This window comes from Nerophis ophidion, linkage group LG21 (assembly GCF_033978795.1).
Source record: "Nerophis ophidion isolate RoL-2023_Sa linkage group LG21, RoL_Noph_v1.0, whole genome shotgun sequence".
NCBI lineage: Eukaryota > Metazoa > Chordata > Actinopteri > Syngnathiformes > Syngnathidae > Nerophis > Nerophis ophidion.
Window position 1 is genome coordinate 32,333,192 of NC_084631.1, and position 21,072 is coordinate 32,354,263.

Below are 21,072 nucleotides of genomic sequence, written 5' to 3' on the forward strand. Positions count from 1 at the left end.
CCCAGGACATGTTGGGAAAACTATGTCTCCCGGCTGGCCTAGGAACGCCTCGGAATCCCCCGGGAAGAGCTGGATGAAGTGTCTGGGGAGAGGGAAGTCTGGGCTTCTTTGCTTAGGCTGCTGCCCCCCGTACCTGACCTCGGATAAGCAGAAGAAGGTGGATGGATGTCTTCTTGTGCCATGGTCTGGGGACAGGCCACGGAATGTGTAGCGAAGCCTCTGTTGCCGTTATATAAACATACAGTCCCTCCAGCTGCTTTTTAATTTCTAAGCATGTGAGGGCTGAAATGCGCGTACATTTATCTGAGACTAATGGTTTGCTTTGTATCAGAGGATAATCCACTCACACGCGAATGAGTGACAGTCACAGGGAGACACTTGTTTCCTGGGCCGTCTCTGTGAAATGGGCAGCGCTCAGCAAAACAAGATTTAATTGCTTCAGGCCAGTTTCTTTTATGTAGCTCGAGTGCGTCTAGAGGGGGGGAATGCAATTCTGTGATATTATGGCTTGCGGTCCAGATAGCAATCAAAGAATTTCACATGTATTAGCGCTGTGATATACAATTCAGCACAGAGAAAAAGCCTCCAGGCCAAACATCCACTGGGATCTAAGGCAAGATCAACTGCCTTGCATGACAATTTTGTTTGTTTATTCATTGAACATGTTTTATGAGGCTGATTGCAGTATTAATGGTTGCCAGGAATTAATGTCAGAGGCATTTTGAAAAGCAGAACCAAACTGTCTGCGGGTATAAATAAGCAATGTGTGGGTGTGGATGAGTGAAAAACAGAACCTTTATATTCCGACAGGTTCCAACCTGAACCACCTGCAGGTTAGCTTTAACTCGGGACAGGATTAGCATCATCAAAAAAGGATATAAATATCGATTTTCACTTTCTTTCCAGTGCCCAGATTGCTTTTAATGAAGTCCAGAGTGTAATCTTTGAAGCCAAGTTAGTACAAAATGTCATGCTAACTATGGTCATGGTTGTATCTGTTTTGGACATGCTTCACAAGTTATATAACGGTTATCAGTATCGCGGTATCGACCTTGAAAGGGACAAGCGTTAGAAAATGGATTGATAGATTATCGCGGTATTGTTGACTGTTTACAACATACCGTATTTCCTTTAATTGCCGCCGGGTATTTAGTATGCGCCTGCCTAGAATTACTGCCGGGTGAAACTCGTTTCACAAAATAATTGACCAATACCTAGAATTTCCGCCGGGTCAAACTCGTCACGTCACGAGTGACACTTCACCTGCCATCATTTTTAAATTGGAGGAGGCTGATTTCCATCATTTGAAATCGCATAAAGGAAAGAAGATTAAGAGCTAGAGTAAGATTTAAGGTCCAAGCTATTGAATATGCTAAAAAGAACATTAAGCAGCTATGTTTTATTAATATACCGTAGCTGTGTGTGTCAAATATGAGTCATTAAATGACTCCCGCTTCCTGGTGGTAGAGGGCGCTAGTGATCCTTCTTGCGACTACTCGGCTGCAGAAGAAGTGACAACAAGCAGCAACAGTGAGCAGCGATCGTTTATTTTTTCCTCTCACTTATAAGATGGAGGATTACATATCTAAAATAAAACAGTTTTCTTAACTGGACTTTCAATCGAAGCAGGGGGTAATAAAGGAAGATCTCCATCGAGACAGAGAGACTTTTAAAACTGAAGAAATATAAGGAAGACTTCTATAAAGTTATCGATGCTTTTGATCAGAAGGAGCTGCAAATGGACTTCCTTTATAACTAAAGGTAAAACCATAATAATGTTTTTTTTATTACATGTGCTTTTCATTACGTATCCTTACATCACACTCAAATTTATAAGCGCAAACCTAAATTTACCGCATGCCTTTGGTAAGCGTCGGAGTGAGAAGAGGTTTTAAATCAATCAGCGCCCCGGCGGCAATTCAAGGAAATATGGTATGTTCAGTTAAAGTACCAATGATTGTCGCACACACACTAGGTGTAGCGAAATTATTCTCTGCATTTGACCCATCACCCTGGATCACCCCCTGGGAGGTGAGGGGAGCAGTGAGCAGCAGCGGTGGCCGCATCCAGGAATTATGTTGGTGTATACACACACTGAAATCTTTTAACCAAGTTTCATTGAAAAATGTAACAAAAAATACATTGACACATACTATATTTTCTTGGCAGAAGAAACGTTAAATCTTGTTCTGTCCTTTTTTTTTTTTTTTTTTTTAATTGGTGAAAGTTTTCGCCTTTTTTTTTATTGATAAAGTCAAATTGAACGTTCACTTTTACTTCACGTCCGGTTTATGCGACATCAAGCCAGTTCAATTTTTGAAGACTATATTCTTCTTCACAAGGGACACACTGCAGGGTTCCCCGGGATTGGATCTGACCAGGAGACCGTAGGGGTTCCTGGGCTGCCTATTCAATGCCTGCCCCAAAGTGGAGATTTTCAAAAAGAGTGTTTTTTTTTTCAATGCGCACAGATTTTCTCACTGTTTTGGCGCCCCAAAAAATAAAATCAACTTGTGTTGTGGTATCACAAACATGTTCTTAAAGCGTACTGAAATGAGATTTTTTGACTTAAACGGGGATAGGAGGTCCATTCTAAGTGTCATAGTTAATCATTTCGCGAAATTGCCATATATTTACTGAAAGGATTTAGTAGAGAACATCCACGATAAAGTTTGCAACTTTTGGTCGCTAACAGAAAAGCCCTGCCTTTACCGGAAGTCGCAGACGATGACGTCACCCGTTGAGGGCTCCTCACATTGTTTTTAATGGGAGCCTCCAACAAAAAGAGCTATTCGGACCGAGAAAACGACAGTTTCCCCATTAATTTGAGCGAGGATGAAAGATTCGTGTTTGAGGATATTAATAGCGACGGACTAGAAAAAAAAAAAATCAAGTTAAAAAAAAACGCGATTGCACTGGGACGGATTCAGATGTTTTTAGACACATTTTACCAGGATAATTCTGGGAAATCCCTTATCTTTCTATTGTGTTGCTAGTGTTTTAGTGAGTTTACTAGTACCTGATAGTCGGAAGGGTGTATCCACGGGTGTCTTGAGGCCAGTGTCTGATGGAAGTCGACGGCAGCATTATGGACGGCACAAGCTCAGCTGATCTCCGGTAAGTAGCGACTTTTTACCACAATTTTCTCACCGAAAACTCCTGGTCTACATTTGGTCGGGATCCATGTTCGTTTGACCGCTGTGATCCATAGTAAAGCTTCACCTCTGGGAATTTTAAACAAGGAATTACCATGTGTTTGTGTGGCTAAAGGCTTCCCAACACCATTTTTCTACTTTGACTTTTCCATTATTAATTGAACAAATTGCAAAAGATTCAGCAACACAGATGTCCAAAATACTGTGTAATTATGCGGTTAAAGCAGACGACTTTTAGCTGTGTGTGTGCGCAGCGCTATTATTTCCTAACAGCCCGTGGCGTCACGCGTACACGTCATCATTCCGCAACGTTTTCAACAAGAAACTGCGGGGAAATTTAAAATTGCAATTTAGTAAACTAAAAAGACCGTATTGGCATGTGTTGCAATGTTAATATTTCATCATTGATGTATAAACTATCAGACTGCGTGGTTGGTAGTAGTGGGTTTCAGTAGGCCTTTAAGGTCCTCTATGTATTTTAGATAAAATTGTGACAGTTTGGAGTTTTTACAAAACTCTCACCCAGTCTAACTTTGACGCCATTCTCCTTTCCTCACCTTTATTTCTACCAATCCTCACATTTTTTTGACATAGTCTAGCTGGATGTTTTCTCTTGGATCTTTCCTTTGTCATAAATCACTGTCACCAGACTTCAAGGGGTAGAAAACCACCTGGCACCATGGGTCATTCGATGTGTACGTGTACTGAAAAAAAACATAGGACGAGAAAATATCTCATGGTGTTTGCCACCTCAGTGAACCTGTGTTTTGCTGGGGTTTTTGGTGAACACTTCATCCCTCAATACACCTTCATGCAGTGAATAAATGTCTGTGTGAATTTGTTTGTTTAGATGCCCTTGACCAAAAGTGAGGGATGCGGCTTGCTGGGCTGTATCTGCCATGAAAATTAGAGCCAAAGGGTTACTTACTCGCGGTGTGCTTTGCATTGTAATGCTGGCTGGAGCCACTATATGAGCGGTAGAAAATAAACGGAAATAAGCAAAACAATCATTGGATATAAAAAAAAAATAGCTCACACAGACCTTATCATTTTACCCACAAGCACATCTGAGAATCGCATTTGCATCCGAAAGTAGTTTAAATTTTGCAAAAGCTCAAAGGCACATACCGTATTTTCCGGACTATAGAGCACACCGGTTTATTTGTCGCTCCCACTAAATTGTAGGGGGTAAAAATATTGTTCTACATATTGGCCTTACCGGATTATAAGCCGCAGATACAAACATTGTGAAATATAAACACCAAAAGATTCTGTAAAACCTTAACTGTTTCCCAACGGTGTCTGTAACACGGCAGTAAAACGGATCATCAAACAAAACAGAAGTCATTCTCATGGACCCACGAGCTGCAAAAGCTATCTCTCTCGGTGAATTTAGTAAGAAATTTGTGAAACTGAAACAACGCCTTTGAAAGTTACTAATACTCACACAGACATTGTCGTGTTAGTATATTAGGACGACAGCGTCATTACTTTATGATAGAGCGTACAATTATGCATGAAAATCCTTTTTCTGTTTCAGTTTAGTTTAGTCTTTATTTAAAGGGACAATGCACAGAAACAATAAGATCAAAGACAGATATGTTCTGCGCCAGATTATAGCTAAATAGCTCATTTTCATCTGCAGTTAAAGTACTTCTACAGACATCACACATGGGACGGTTTAGTAAGTACAAACAGTTTTAGTTGTACTGTGAAATTTACAAATGTTGCTTGGAGTGTTTAATGAAGAATCAATATGAGTACAAACGCTATGGCGGGCTAGAGCAGAGGTTCTCAACCTTTTTTCAGTGATGTACCCCCTGTGAAAATTTTTTTAATTCAAGTACCCCCTAATCAGAGCAAAGCATTTTTGGTTGAAAAAAAGAGATAAAGAAGTAAAATACAGCACTATGTCATCAGTTTCTGATTTATTAAATTGTTATTGTTATATTGCTCATTTGTAGTGGTCTTTCTTGAACTATTTGGAAAAAAAGATGTACAAATAACTAAAAACTTGTTGAAAAATAAACAAGTGGTTCAATTATAAATACAGATTTCTACACATAGAAGCAATCATCAACTTAATCTTTGGGGATTGCAATAGAGATCCATCTGGATTGATGAACTTAATTATATTAAATAACGTTTCTTCACAAAAAATAAATCTTTAAAATACTTATGGAACATGTCCACAAAAAAATCTAGCTGTCAACACTGAATATTGCATTGTTGCATTCTTTTTCACAGTTTATGATCTTATATTCATATTTTATTGAAGTATTATTCAATACATATATTTATAAAAGGTTTTTGAATTGTTGCTATTTTTAGAATATTTTTAAAAAATCTCACTTACCCCTTGGCATACCTTCAAGTACCCCCAGGAGTACGCGTACCCCCATTTGAGAACCACTGGGTTAAAAGACTGAAAAGCACTACGGATAAATGGCGAAAATTACAAAATAAAAGCAAACTCGTCCAAAAGATAATGCCATAGCATAAACAATAAAACACATTGTTTCTGCTTTTTTTTTTTTTTTTACTATATTTATTTTTGCCTCCAGCAAACAAAAAAATCCATAAATGAGGGTTCAAAGTGTAGGAAAAAAGTAGCGGCTTATACCCCGGAATATACGGTAATTTTAATGCTTGACTTTTAATAGTACTGTGGTATTTTCACAACCATAACCTATTAAGTGTACCCTGCCTTCCGCCCGATTGTAGCTGAGATAGGCGCCAGCGCCCCCCGCGACCCCGAAAGGGAATAAGCGGTAGGAAATGGATGGATGGATGGATGGAACCTATTAAGGTCCAAGCTGTTTTTTTTACATACTTTTTTTTATTTCTCTTTGCTATTTGGGCTTATTGGACCCCAATTAGAATAAACACTAGGAACCATATTTTAATATGATGTACTTAAGTCCATAAGTACACAAACGTGTAATTCATGTTTAGTGACATGCTAATTCTTATTTTTACACTTTTTTTCCCCAAATTCCATTCTATGTTATACTTTTCTAACACCACCAGATGGCAGTATAAGTGACCACATAAGCGGCCATAAGACCCCAATTCAGAAGTGTACATAATTTTGGAAATAATAGCTAAAAGGTTCTGTCCACGCCTGTGGCCACTAAGCCTTTATTAAAATAAGCTTCTTCTTTTTTTAAACACTTTTTGTACTTATGATAAATACGTCTTCATACATCTCTATTTAGGATAGCACTATATCTACTTATAGGCAAGAAAGTGGAATTCCCCTACCTTATTGTGCAGAACGTCAATCGCATCTATATACCGGTATCATCAATATGCAACATAAGTTGTTGAGCGTGCACCATGAGCAGCCTCCTCGTGCAAGGAAAACACAACTGAACCCCAAATGAGCAAGAGGTTGGCAACGGAGGCAAGGAAAAGCTCCCGCTGGGCAAGAAACCTCCAACAGAACCCAAACTCTGTGGGGTGGCTGTCTGTCTGAGTTGGCTGTGTTGAGACCGAGACACTATAGTGTGTTCTTTTCTTTAATATACCGTGTGTGCAGCTTTCTGAATAAATCCTCTCATGCTTTGCAACTGTCGGGAATTACAACCCTGGTCGTTCATGCCACAGCTTTCTGATTTTGCATCATTTGGTCAAAAAGTGGACTTGTGAGGTATGGTCATCATTTAGTTTTGTTTATTAGGACCTCCATTGCAGCTATTCTTCCTCAATTTTTGTTTCATCTGACATCACATGGACAAAGATAAGACCTTCTGGAGGAAAGTTATTTGGTCAGATGAAACAAAAATGGAGCTGTTTGGCCACATTACCCAGCAATATTGTTTGGAAGAAAAAAGGTGAGGCCTTTAATCCCAGGAACGCCACGGCCACCGTCAAGCATGGTGGTGGTAGTATTATGTTCTGGGCCTGTGTTGTTACGGAGAGTAAATGGGACAATGAAAAAGGAGGATTACCTCCAAATTCTTCAGGACAACCTAAAATCATCAGCTCGGAGGTTGGGTCTTGGGCGCAGTTGGGTGTTCCAACAGGACAATGACCCCAAACGCACGTCAAAAGTGATAAAGAAATAGGTAAGTCAGGTTAAAAATAAGTTTTCAGAATGGCCTTCCCTAAGTCCTGACTTAAATGTGTGGACAATGCTGAAGAAACAAGTCCATGTCAGAAAACCAACAAATTTAGCTTAGCTGCACCAATTGTGTCAAGAGGAGTGGTTAAAAATTCAAGCAGAAGCTTGTGGATGGCTACCAAAAGCGCCTTATTGCAGTGAAACATGCCAAAGGACATGTAAGCAAATATTAACATTGCTGTATGTATACTTTTGACCCAGCACATTTGCTCACATTTTCCGTAGACCCATAATACATTCATAAAAGAATCAAACTTCATGATTGTCACTCTATCACAAAAAAATAAGAGTTGTAGATATTATTGGAAACTCAAGACATCCATGACATTATGTTCTTTATAAGTCTATGTAAACTTTTGATTGCGACTGGTATGTGTATACATATACGTGTATGTATACATATATGTGTGTGTGTGTGTGTTTGTGTGCGTGTGTGTGTTGAGTTTCACACATTTAATGAAGCAATAGATATGTATTTAATTGGGTTGGGTTTTACACTAGGTTGTTCATCACGTCTTGAACCACTGCAGACCTTGCACCTTGTATGATCTTTGCTCACAGCTTGCCTCCCATGTGCTCTGCTTTATATATTTCAGTCAAAACTTTGTTTGGAAGTTTGCAAATCTAAAACAGAATGCGTCAAATTTTCTCCCAGCCAAAATAAGGTTGCAGCTGTGTTGTGCTATGAGGTTGATTTGCTGTCTGATTCCTGCCTTTAACAGACTTTACTTTTCTACTTTTGCTAGTGAAGCTTTCAAGCGATGTGTACTACTTTCTAAAGTCTTCGAAACTTTTCTGTGTTGCAGCGAGGTCTTTCCTGATGGTCTTCCCGAGGAGTTTACTCTCATATTCACCTTGGCGTTAAAGAAGGCCGCCCTGAGGGACACCACCTACCTAATTCAGATAGCTGATGACCAGGGATACCCACAGGTGCAGTGTTTCTTTCGCTTCTCAGAATACTTTGTAGTCACCCTCTTACATCCCTACCTCCCTCGCCTCGTCTCGTTTCTCTTTTATCCATGCATCCCTCACTTACGCCATCCTTTCTGCTGCTCCTCACGTCTTATACCGCTGCCTTTGTCGACTTTTTCATGCTTCTGCCTGTCCCACCTTTTGCATAGTCATCAACTTTGTGAATACTCATTCCTTTATTCTGTGTCTGAACCATCCCTGGCGCCCTCACATCCTCATGCTCATTCTTCGGAACATCTCCTGCATTATACTTTCTTTTCCCCTTCATTGTTATTCATGCATGTGTGTTGCATGATGAAGCACAGGGGCTTCTTCCGAGTACTTATAATCACTAGGAGCCAGATTTAAATACTCAATATGTATGATGTATAGAGGCCAGTTCCCCTCATTAGGAGTGATTTATTAGGTTACTGCTCTTGTGTGTAATTATTACTGTACGTCTTCCTTTTTGGTGCGTGCGTTCGACTCCTCTGAAGGGGTGGTTGCATCTACATATTACTCTTTCTTGACACTTTCTAAGATTTGGAAGATTTATACTAGGGCTGCACTATTAATCGACATGGAATCGACGTTGAGGCTTTAATTTGTGTTGCATCGGACCAGCTCTTCCTCCCAGAGGATTTAAGTTACTGGTTGAACCCAAGTTCTTTTGATGACATGTATGGTGAGTAAGGACCATCAAGACGGAATTGGAATATTTTCAAGTTTTACTGAAGCTTCAGGAGAAAAACCCTGACCAACACATTCATACCGGCTTCTCAAGTTGTTTTGACAGTCCAAGGGGGAAAACACACTCTTCACATAAAAGAAAGCCTTCCTCTCCCTCCTCTCAACACCATAAGGTGAGAGAGACGTGGGGGTTGTCTTCACATTCCGATGGTTTACGACACTAACCTGGGATCTGAAGACAATGAGAGACTAGTAGAATACACAAAAGGAAAAGTACTGGCTACTCTGAACATGGCTATGTAAAAAGGAAGAACTCTTAAACATATCAGCATCATTCAACATTAGTGAGATCATTTACAGCCAGAAGTTGAGGTTTTTTTTCTCCATGCCGTCACCGCCATTTGAGTGATACACATATTCGCAACTCAGAATTATTGTGCCTCTCCTTTGTTCGTCCTTCGCGTCTAACCATGTCTCACTCTGTGCATCACTCTCAGCATCTCAGCGTGTTTATTTAACAATAGAATTAACTAAATGCAGTCATTCACAATCTTTGTCTCAGTAAGAGGAGAGCTAAAGCACCAGCTTTAAACACCCAGGAAGCACAGAGTTTGCAAAGTAACACAAATTAGGAAGAAGGATATATGATTACAAAGGCAAATGTCCTGTTGTGGGGATATTTCAGCTTCAAATCGGATGGGCAATATGAGCCCATCAACAGGGATGAACGAGTGAGAATGTCGTGATGGCAACGTCAGACCTCGTTTTTTCCAACTGGGAAGAAAAAAAAGCACTTTAATATGTTAAATTTTGAAGTAGCACATTTGCTAAGAAATTAGTCTATCTTATTTTTTGGTTTTATACATATAAGATAACAAAAGTTATCTGCGATGAGGTGACGACTTGTCCAGGGTGTAACCCGCCTTCCGCCCGAATGTATATGAGATAGGCTTCAGCGACGCCCCGCAACCCCAAAAGGGACCAGCGGTAAAAAAATGGATGAATAGAACAAAAGTTATGTATTTCCAGTACAGTTGTAAACAATTCTACAGTAATGAAAAATAAAATTATATACCTTTTTAAATGGTTTTTTTTGCATTATTTTTTATATGTTATAAATACATTACATTATAAACAATCTACAGATTTAAATTTTTTTTCTTCATTTTAAGAGACAAAAGTTTGGAGTCTGTCTGCATATAAAGCCAAATGAAAAACTGTGGCATCTTGAGACAAGAATATGCTGACTGACAGTCCAATGTTTGCAGTATTATGCATGTATATGCATCAAATAAAAAAATCGAACTGAAACGCAATTTTGGAGGGGAAAAAAATTGTTCTCAAATTTGTGCTCCCCAAATGTATACATTGATATCTGTTTTCTAAGACCCTACACCTCTCTAACAGATGACATTTCTCCCTTCAATATAGCTCTCTGTCGACCTAAATGGCCCAGAAGGCACCCTGTCATTGAGAGCCAGAGGGGAAGACCCTGCAGCTGACCCGCCGAGCTGCGTTTTCGCTAACGAGGGCGTGAAGTCTCTGATGGATCTCCGCTGGCACAAGGTGGCCCTCAGTGTGCAGCGAGAATCTGCCTCCCTTCACGTGGATTGCAGCTCCACCGAGACGAAAGCCCTGGAGCCTCGCAGGAGATTCAACACCGATGGACATACTCTACTGGGAATTAGAGCTTCAGATGCCGGGCCTGCACTGGTAAGTAGAACAAGATCTGTTCCTGAAACATTCACACTCTCCAGTAACATTTGGTACAACTATAAGTTTCTCCTCTTGGGTTAGATGCCTTGCTGACTAGACGTCAGTCATTGCAACGTCATTGTATGCTGCAGTCTTACAGGCTCCATTTTGCTGCCGGTGTCAGTTTTCCTGGTACCCCCTTTCTCCTGTAGGGTAATGTTAGGGTCCCTCATCCACTATTGTTGTGTCCTAGCTGGTCTTTTTGCAACAGATGTGTTCAAAGTGGCAAACGTACACACTACTCATGCAAACCCCGTTTACATATGAGTTGGTAAATTGTGTTAGATGTAAATATAAACGGAATGCAATGATTTTCAAATCCTTTTCAACCCATATTCAATTGAATGCACTACAAAGACAACATATTTGATGTTCAAACTCATAAACTTTTTTTTTTTTTTGCAAATAATAATTAACTTAGAATTTCATGGCTGCAACACATGCTAAAGTAGTTGGGAAAGGGCATGTTCACCACTGTTACATCACCTTTTTTTTTAACAACACTCAATAAACGTTTGGGAACAGAGGAAACTAATTGTTGAAGCTTTGAAAGTGGAATTCTTTCCCATTTTTTTTTATGTAGAGCTTCAGTCGTTCAACAGTCCGGGGTCTCCGCTGTCGTATTTTACGCTTCATAATGCGCCACACATTTTCGATGGTAGACATGTCTGGACTGCAGGCGGGCCAATAAAGTACCCACACTCTTTTTACGAAGCCACGCTGTTGTAACACGTGCTGATTGTGGCTTGGCATTGTCTTGCTGAAATAAGCAGGGGCGTCCATGAAAAAGACGGCACTTAAATGGCAGCATTTGTTGTTCTGAAACCTGTATGTACCTTTCAGCATTAATGGTGCCTTCACAGATGTGTAAGTTACCCATGCCTTGGGCACTAATGCACTCCCATACCATCACACATGCTGGCTTTTGAACTTTGCGTAGAAAACAGTCTGGATGGTTCGCTTTCCGTTTGGTCCGGATGACACGATGTCGAATATTTCCAAAAACAATTTGAAGTGTGGACTCGTCAGACCACAGAACACTTTTCCACTTTGCATCAGTCCATCTTAGATGATCTTTGGCCCAGAGAAGCCGGTGGCGTTTCTGGATGTTCTTGATAAATGGCTTTGGCTTTGCATAGTATCAATCAATCAATCAATGTTTACTTATATAGCCCTAAATCACTAGTGTCTCAAAGGGCTGCACAAACCACTACGACATCCTCGGTAGGCCCACATAAGGGCAAGGAAAACTCACACCCAGTGGGATGTCGGTGACAATGATGACTATGAGAACCTTGGAGAGGAGGAAAGCAATGGATGTCGAGCGAGTCTAACATGATACTGTGAAAGTTCAATCCATAATGGATCCAACACAGTCGCAAGAGTCCAGTCCAAAGTGTGGATCCAACACAGATAACACCCAGATTCTTTACCGAGTCGCCTTGTTTAATTGTTTGGTTGTCAAATGTTAGAGTTGTATTTTTAAATAGAGGTCGGTGTCTAGCAGGACCGATAATCAGCATTTCCGTTTTTTTGGCGTTGAGGTGCAAAAAGTTAGCGGACATTCATTGTTTAATTTCATTAAGACACGCCTCCAGCTGACTACAATCCGGCGTGTTGGTCAGCTTTAGGGGCATGTAGAGTTGGGTGTCATCAGCATAACAGTGAAAGCTAATACCGTATTTGCGTATGATGTCCCCTAGCGGCAGCATGTAGATGCTAAAGAGTGCAGGGCCAAGGACCGAATCCTGGGGAACTCCAAACGTTACCTCAACGTAGTCTGAGGTCACATTGTTATGGGAGACACACTGCATCCTATCAGTAAGATAAGAGTTAAACCAAGACAGGGCTAAGTCTGACATACCAATTCGTGTTTTGATACGTTCTAATAAAATATTTTGATCGACGGTATCGAAAGCAGCGCTAAGATCGAGGAGCAGCAACATAGATGACGCATCAGAATCCATCGTTAGCAATAGATCATTAGTCATTTTTGCGAGGGCTGTCTCCGTGGAGTGATTTGCCCTGAAACCGGATTGAAAGGTTTCACATAGATTGTTAGACGCTAAGTGTTCATTTAACTGCTCCGCAACAATTTTTTCGAGGATTTTTGAAATAAAGGGAAGGTGAGACACCGGTCGGTAGTTTACCATGAGGTCAGGATCGAGGTTAGGTCTTTTAAGAAGAGGATGAATAACCGCTTTTTTGAATGCTAGGGGAACAGTGCCCGAGGAAAGTGATAAGTTTATAATATTTAGCACTGATGGACCTAATAATACAAAGAGCTCCTTGATCAGTTTCCCAGGAAGTGGGTCAAGTAACCATGATGTTTGTTTTATTCCATTTACACGTTGTAACAATTCCTCTAATGTTATTTCCTCAAAACAAGAGAAACTATTTTGGAGGGCAGTATCCGCTGTATATACCATCGTATCAGTGTTAATAGAACCCCGTTGTAGCTGGGACGCATTGTCTTTAATCTCCTTTCTAATGACTTCAATTTTCTTACTAAAGAATTGCATAAAGTCATCAGCTGAGTGGGTGGAGCTACTGGAAGGAGTCCCTTGTTGGGTTAGCGATGCTACCGTACTAAACAGAAATTTAGGATCGTTTTTATTACGGTGGATGGTTTCCGGCCATGCCGCTTACGTGGATTGATTTCTCCAGATTCTCTGAACCTTTGGATGATATTATGGAGCATAAATGTTGAAATCCCTAAATTTCTTGCAATTGCACTTTGAGAAACGTTGTTCTTAAACTGTTTGACTATTTGCTCACGCAGTTGTGGACAAAGGGGTGTACAGGCCATGTAACAGAGTGTTAAAAATGCGCCTGTGAAAACTTTCTTGCAATATGTTGCTGCCATTAGATTGTAAGTTAATGATTATTTGCAAAAAAAAATAAAAATGTTTCTCAGTTGGACCATTAAATATCTTGTCTTTGCCGTCTATTCAATTGAATATAAGTTGAAAATGATTTTAAAATCATTGTAGTCTGTTTTTATTTACCATTTACACAACATGAGAACTTCACTGGTTTTGGGTTTTGTAGAAACATAATTCAATGAAGTGAAAATAGTGTTAGTTCTTCAAAACAATATTTAAAAAATGTATAAATCAAATATAGAAATATTTGAACTATGTCGCATTAAAATGACTCTTGACAAGTACACATGATCCGTCATGTCACTTAAGCAGACGAACCGCGTCACTCCCCGACTGCACTCATTCCTGCCTTGCTGTAAATTTGTAATGAACTCCCCTATGATTATACGGTTAAACACAGGCAGCTCAGTTGCCCATTTTTTATTTCAATTGAATTTATTTTTAAAAGCCGTGGTACCTTTTCCCATTTACAGTTATGCGCTGTCAAAAACTGTCAATTTAATGGAAAAATTCTGGTGACTGAGCTGCCACAGATAATTATATACAGTATGCATAAAATATATATATATACATAAACAATTATTTAATGTGAGGCAAATCCTTATAGATGTTAATTCATATATATCAACTGGGGACGGCGTGGCGGTTGAGAGAGTGGCCGAGCCAGCAACCTGAGGGTTCCTGCTTCGATCCCCACCTTCTACCAACATCTTCACGTTCGTTGTGTCCTTGAGCAAGACACTTCACCCTTGATCCTGATGGGTCCTGATTAGGGCCTCGCATAGCAGCTGCCGCCATCAGTGTGTGAATGTGGAGACGGTGTCCAAGTGCTTTGAGTACCTTGAAGGTAGAAAAGCGCCATACAAGTACAAACCCCGTTTCCATATGAGTTGGGAAATTGTGTTAGATGTAAATATAAACGGAATACAATGATTTGCAAATCATTTTCAACCCATATTCAGTTGAATATGCTAAAAAGACAACATATTTGATGTTGAAACTGATAAACATTTTTTTTTTTTGCAAGTAATCATCAACTTTAGAATTTGATGCCAGCAACACGTGACAAAGAAGTTGGGAAAGGTGGCAATAAATACTGATAAAGTTGAGGAATGCTCATCAAACACTTATTTGGAACATCCCACAGGTGTGCAGGCGAATTAGGAACAGGTGGGTGCCATGATTGGGTATAAAAACTGCTTCCCAAAGAATGCTTAGTCTTTCACAAGAAAGGAAGGGGCGAGGTACACCCCTTTGTCCACAACTGCGTGAGCAAATAGTCAAACAGTTCAAAGTTCAAAAGCCAGCATCTTTGATAGTATGGGGGTGCATTAGTGCCCAATGCATGGGTAACTTACACATCTGTGAAGGCACCATTAATGCTGAATGGTCCATACAGGTTTTGGAGCAACATATGTTGTCATCCAAGCAACGTTATCATGGACGCCCCTGCTTATTTCAGCAAGACAATGCCAAGCCACAATCAGCACGTGATACAACAGCGTGGCTTGGTAAAAAAAAAAAAAAAGAGTGCGGGTACTTTCCTGGCCTGCCTGCAGTCCAGACCTGTCTCTTTTTGGCACGTGCAAAAAAAAATACGTTAATGAGTTTGAACATCAAATATCTTGTCTTTGTAGTGCATTCAATTGAATATGGGTTGAAAAAGATTTGCAAATCATTGTATTATGTTATATTTATATCCAACACAATTTCCCAACTCATATGGAAACAGGCTTTGTAAATCCAATATACAAATATTTGATCTATGTCGCATTGAAACGACTCTTGACAAGTACACATGATCCGTCATGTCACTTAAGCAGACGAACCGCGTCACTATCCGACTGCACTCATTCCTGCCTTGCTGTAAACTTGTAATGAACTCCCCTGAGCTCATTTCAAACAAACATGCCGTCGATCGCGTGGGGCCTCTATACTGTTTCAGAGGAAAATGCCATTTTCAAGCAATCCGCAGAGAGGGGGGAAAAAACGTTGCGCCTCAACACACCAAACCTTATCAGCCACCTAAAACAACGACTGGTGTTTGGAAAGCCTGTAAAGACGCGTGCTTTGAAAAGAGCTGCCCGGAAGCCATCCGCAAAGAAAGGCTCGCTGCTCCCGCCGTTTGAGAATAGCCTGCATGTTTGAAGACCCTTCATTGGAATGACAGAATAAGATGTTTGCACTGAGATAATAAACCCTTTGTTCCCAAGAATTCTTTCCTCTGTTTGCTGATGTGTATATTAGTAATTCAGTGTGGGTTTTAAACCACATTGCCTGCTCCTGGGTGCAGTTTTTTTGATGAGGCAATCTTGTTCAGTCATGATTAAAAAGCAAGCAGACTACCTGGGAGAATGGGCCCGCCGTGAGACAGCTATTAACGCTGAATAGATCCTGTAATCCCTGTGTTTATATTAGTTTAAAGATCAATTAACTTCATTAGCGGGAAAGCATGCAGGGTGTTTGGTTAACACGGAAATAAGCGACTCACACATACACACAAAGACCCCCCAACAAAGTGCTTTCCCCAACACTTTATATAAATGAGCAGGTAATTGGCTCTCAACCATGTTTACCGCCTCATTTACACTTAGATGATCTCTCCCCCTCCCTCTGTCTCGCCATCAGATGGACGTTCAGCAGGTGACGCTGTACTGCGATCCATCCCTGGCCGGTCTGGAAGCCTGCTGTGAGATACCAGGAGCTCGGGTGAGACTTTGCATGTGGTGATTAATGACACTCCTTCCCAAAAAAGAAAATCCTGGCAGGTGTTTTTATTTCCAGGTGCTCATCCAGCATACTGATTAAACTTCATGCACTGTATGCCCAAGATAAAGTTGTATCAGGAGTTGCAGGATGTCAACAACAAAGAGCGGGCTTTCATCATTTTACAGACGTGTAGCTACAAAGGATGTCCCAATATCAATATTTTAATACCGGTACCAAAATGTATTTAGATACTTTTCAATCATTTAATCAATATTTACTTATATAGCCCTAAATCATGAGTGTCTCAAAGGGCTGCACAAGCTACAACGACTTCCAAGGCTCGAATAATAATAATGCCATAATATAACATACTGCATTAATATATGCTACTTTTATACTTTAATGCAGGGAGGGAAATCATAACTAAGTCAATTTAACAAAATGTTATTTATTAAACAGTTATTAAGCAGTGGCACAAAAATTCATGTCAAAACAGAAAGTGCAAGATTGTCAGACATTTTAAAACAAGCTATTAGTGCACTTTTGTGCATGATGTCACTAAGATGACATATCAAAACAACACTAAATCAAAGTGCACTTTTTGTCCAGAACGTCACTACAATAGTTACAAACAAATAAAGTGCACTTTTGTGCATGATGTCACACAAGATATTTTAAAAACTGTCAAATAAAAATGAGCTGCATTATAGGAAATCAAACAGTGTATGTCCTTCACTATGTGATAGGTTCCTGCGGACGGTATCTCCTTTTGTTGTTGATTGGAGTTTCAATCACTCTTCATTCTCTAGCGCAGGGGTACGGAACCTATTGTTCTCGAGCCAGATGTGGCTTTTATGATGACTGCATCTGGCTCTCAGATAAATCTTAGCTGACATTGCTTAAGACGATAAGTAATGAATAATTCCGCTGGTAATCACAGTGTTAAAAATAACGTTCAAAATATAAAACACTCTCATGCATTTTATTCCATCCATCCATTTTCTACCGCACCTATTCAAGAAGTCACATTAATGGTAAGATGTATTTTATTTACTATTGGTTAGCTTCAGAATAACACTCTTATTAGAGAGAATACAAGACTTATTATACATGACTTATTATGAATGTTGGTCTTATTTAAAAATGTATGCATCTAGTTGTATTCAATGTTAAAAAAATACTATATTGCTCCTGCGGAAGTACGTTTTAAAATAATTGGCTTTCATGGCTATCTGTGTTGGCCCTGCGATGAGGTGGCGACTTGTCCGGGGTGTACCCCGCCTTCCGCCCGATTGTAGCTGAGATAGGCGCCAGCGCCCCCCGCGACCCCAAAAGGGAATAAGCGGTGGGAGATGGATGGATGGATGGGCTCTCTCAGCCCAAAAGGTTCCCTAACCCTGCTCTAGTGGGTGACTTTTCAAATGATGCTACAAATTAGCAGTAATGCTACTTTTTGTAGCAACGCTTTTGCCGCATAATGGATCAACATTTTCCAACATTAAGCCAAATCACCGCCAGACAATGCACCCTGTGCTGTTTTTCTCGGGAATTAATTCTTCCTCCGTTTGTTACCAGATTCACACCTTCTCTCTCTCGTATTACCACTCGCAACGCACTGTTAGCACCACAGCTAATGTTACCCGTGTAGCTACCTCTCTGCTCGGGGAAGGCGTGTGACGTTGCACGCGCGACAGTATGTGACGTATGTAAGAAGGTGCACTTGTTTTATGTCTCTGTGAGAAGGAGAGACAAGAAAGAGTGGGAATAGTCCGCAGCTAAAATCAACTTTGTGAGAACGAATACTTTAATATCACGATATGGTAATTTTCTATATCACACAGAGACAAACCCGCGATATATCGAGTATATTCCCTATATCGCCCAGCCCTACTGGAGGCAATTACCTGATGCACTTTTTTTTTTTTAAACTACACATTATGGGAGTAGCCAGCTTTATCTACCTACGCATGCGCTTTGAAATATCAGTTGCCTTTTATCAACATTGGTGTGAAAGTTGTGCATTTTGCACATGGAATATTTTTGTTTACAATGGACAATTGCTGAGCAGTTTGTTACTCACCAGTATTCCAACATTGGTTCTGTTGCTGATGTGTCCACCGTGCATTGCACTTCATATGAATGAAGGACAGTGTGGTCAAAGACAGATTTTCTGTCTTCCACAATCATTCCCAATCATTGAGAAAGTAAAAGGACCCAATTACTGCCCTGTCCGTCTCTGTTGTAATTACAGCATTTACGGATTGTGGATTAAAAGTCATGGCAAATAATAGTTTTTTTGGTAAATGCTATAAAGCAGGGGTCTCAGACACGCGGGCCAATTGCGGCCCTCGAGACGTTATTTTGCGGCCCCAATCTTATTATCAATCAATCAATTAATGTTTACTTATATAGCCCTAAATCACTAGTGTCTCAAAGGGCTGCACAAACCACTACGACATCCTCGGTAGGCCCACATAAGGGCAAGGAAAACTCACATTAATATGAAATTCTAATGTTAGCGCGGCCCGTGAGTTTTATATGAATGGCGCTTGACAACATTGTGTTTTTTGGCTCCAAAATGGCTCTTTCAACGTTCTGAGTTGCCTACCCCTGCGTTAGTGGAAAAGCGGCAAATGAGTGGAAGCGAGAGAGATGTTGCCATGGAGACGATGGTTTTCTTACGTGCCCGGCTGCAGTCACACCGCAACACCTGTCCGTCAGTAATAACAGTCTGGACCAATTCAAACCGTTATTTGCAGAGATGTCTGATAATATCGGACTGCCGACATTATCGGCGGATAAATGCTTTAGAACAAGGATCACCAACAAGGTGCCCGTGGGTCGCCCGCTGGCCTGTTCTAAATATAGCTCAAATAGCAGCACTTACCAGTGAGCTGCCTCTATTTTTTTTAAATTTTATTTATTTACTAGCAAGCTGGTCTCGCTTTGCTCAACATTTTTGATTCAAACAGAGACAAAACTCAAATAGAATTTGAAAATCCAAGAAAATATTTTAAAGACTTGGTCTTCACTTGTTTAAATAAATTATTTTATTTTTTTACTTTGCTTCTGATAACTTTCAAAAAGACAATTTTAGAGAAAAAATACAACCTTAAAAATGATTTTAGGATTTTTAAACAAAATCAATGTTCAAGTAATTTATTTATTTTTATTGTAAAGAATAATAAATACATTTTAATTTAATTTTTCATTTCAGCTTCTGTTTTTTTGACGAAGAACATTTGTGAAATATTTCTTCAAACTTCTTATGATTAAATAAAAAAATATATATTCTGGCAAATCAATCTTTGTTATATATTATAACAAAGTGCAGATTGGATTTTACCCTATTTAAAACATGTCATCAACATTCTAAAATTAATCTTAATCCGGAAAAATTACTAATGATTTTCCATAAATTCTTTTTTTAATTTTTTCAAAAAGATTCGAATTAGCTAGTTTTTCTCTTCATTGTTTTCAGTTGAATTTTGAATTTTAAAGAGTCGAAATTGAAGATAAACTTTCATTTTTTTATGTGTTTTCTCGTCTTTTGAACCATGTTTTTTTCATCATTTATTCTCTACAAAAAACCTTCCATAAAAGGAATGACAGACAGAAATACCAATTTTTTTATATATAGATATAGAATTATTTATTAAAGGTAAATTGAGCAAATTGGCTATTTCTGGCAATTTATTTAAGTGTGTATCAAACTGGTAGCCCTTCGCATTAATCAGTACCCAAGAAGTAGGTCTTAGTTTCAAAAAGGTTGATGACCCTGCTTTAGAACGTAATATCGGAAATTATTGGTATCAGTTTGAAAAAGTAAAATGTATGACTATTTAAAATGCCGCTGTACGGAGTGATACACTGATGTAGGGAGAAGCACAGAGCGCCAATAAACCCTAAAAGCACTGACTGCCTTTGGGTGCCGGCCCAGTCACATAATATATATGGATTTTCACACACACATGTGAATGCAATCCATACTTGGACAACAGCCATACAGGTCACACTGAGGGTGGCCGTATAAACGACTTTAACGCTGTTACAAATATGTGCCACACTGTCAACCCACACCAAACAAGAATGACAAACACAATTCGGGAGAACATCCGCACCGTAGCACAACATAAACACGACAGAACAAATACCCAGAACCCTCTTCCGGGACGCTACAATATTTTCTTTTTTTGCGGCCCAGCCTCACCCAGACTTTGCATCCAATGGCCCCCAGGTGAATTGAGTTTGAGACCCCTGCTGCAAAGAAACAAAATCAAACCGCATCATGGTGTCATTGTATTTTTCTGCACACAAGATCTCATATTTAACTTGTAGCAAAATGCTCTTTTTTTAATGTTTGACTTATTTAATTTGATTAAACCCGGACATAAAGTCAAACTAATAAAATCTGAGTCGTCTCAAAGGTTTCACTGCAACAACAAACTCCAGGATCTGCTGAGTCGGAATAAATTGCTGAATTAAAACAATAAAAACATTTCCGTGTTTGCTCCGGTGGGCTTCAAGTGCTGTTAATCAACTACTACTTTAACCTCCTCATACATTACACTTTTTACTTGTTCTTGTAGTTCAGCTCTACAACAAGGGACATCATACTTTATTGTGCTCAATTTGTTACTTGACTCCCTGGTCTAATGCCTCGTTAACATAATACTCTTCTGAGGCTTTACATACTGAAATTAGTACGTACACAAACAAGAATCCCATCGTGTGCAATTATGCAACCTCAAACATGGTTGGCCAATTTGGGAGTGACAAAAACCCCAGTTGTCAGCACGAC

At 39.7% G+C, this 21,072-nt stretch overlaps 1 protein-coding gene across 4 annotated transcripts in view; it reads left to right on the forward strand.

Annotated features, from left to right (window-relative positions):
* Positions 1-21,072, forward strand: part of col16a1 (collagen, type XVI, alpha 1) — a 204,872-nt gene that overhangs the window by 71,045 nt on the left and 112,755 nt on the right. For all 4 annotated transcript variants that reach the window (XM_061882490.1, XM_061882491.1, XM_061882492.1 and 1 more), the window contains exons 5-7: positions 8,088-8,211; positions 10,354-10,635; positions 16,191-16,271. In XM_061882490.1, the coding sequence (XP_061738474.1) occupies positions 8,088-8,211; positions 10,354-10,635; positions 16,191-16,271 (487 nt within the window). The remainder of the gene's footprint in view (positions 1-8,087; positions 8,212-10,353; positions 10,636-16,190; positions 16,272-21,072) is intronic.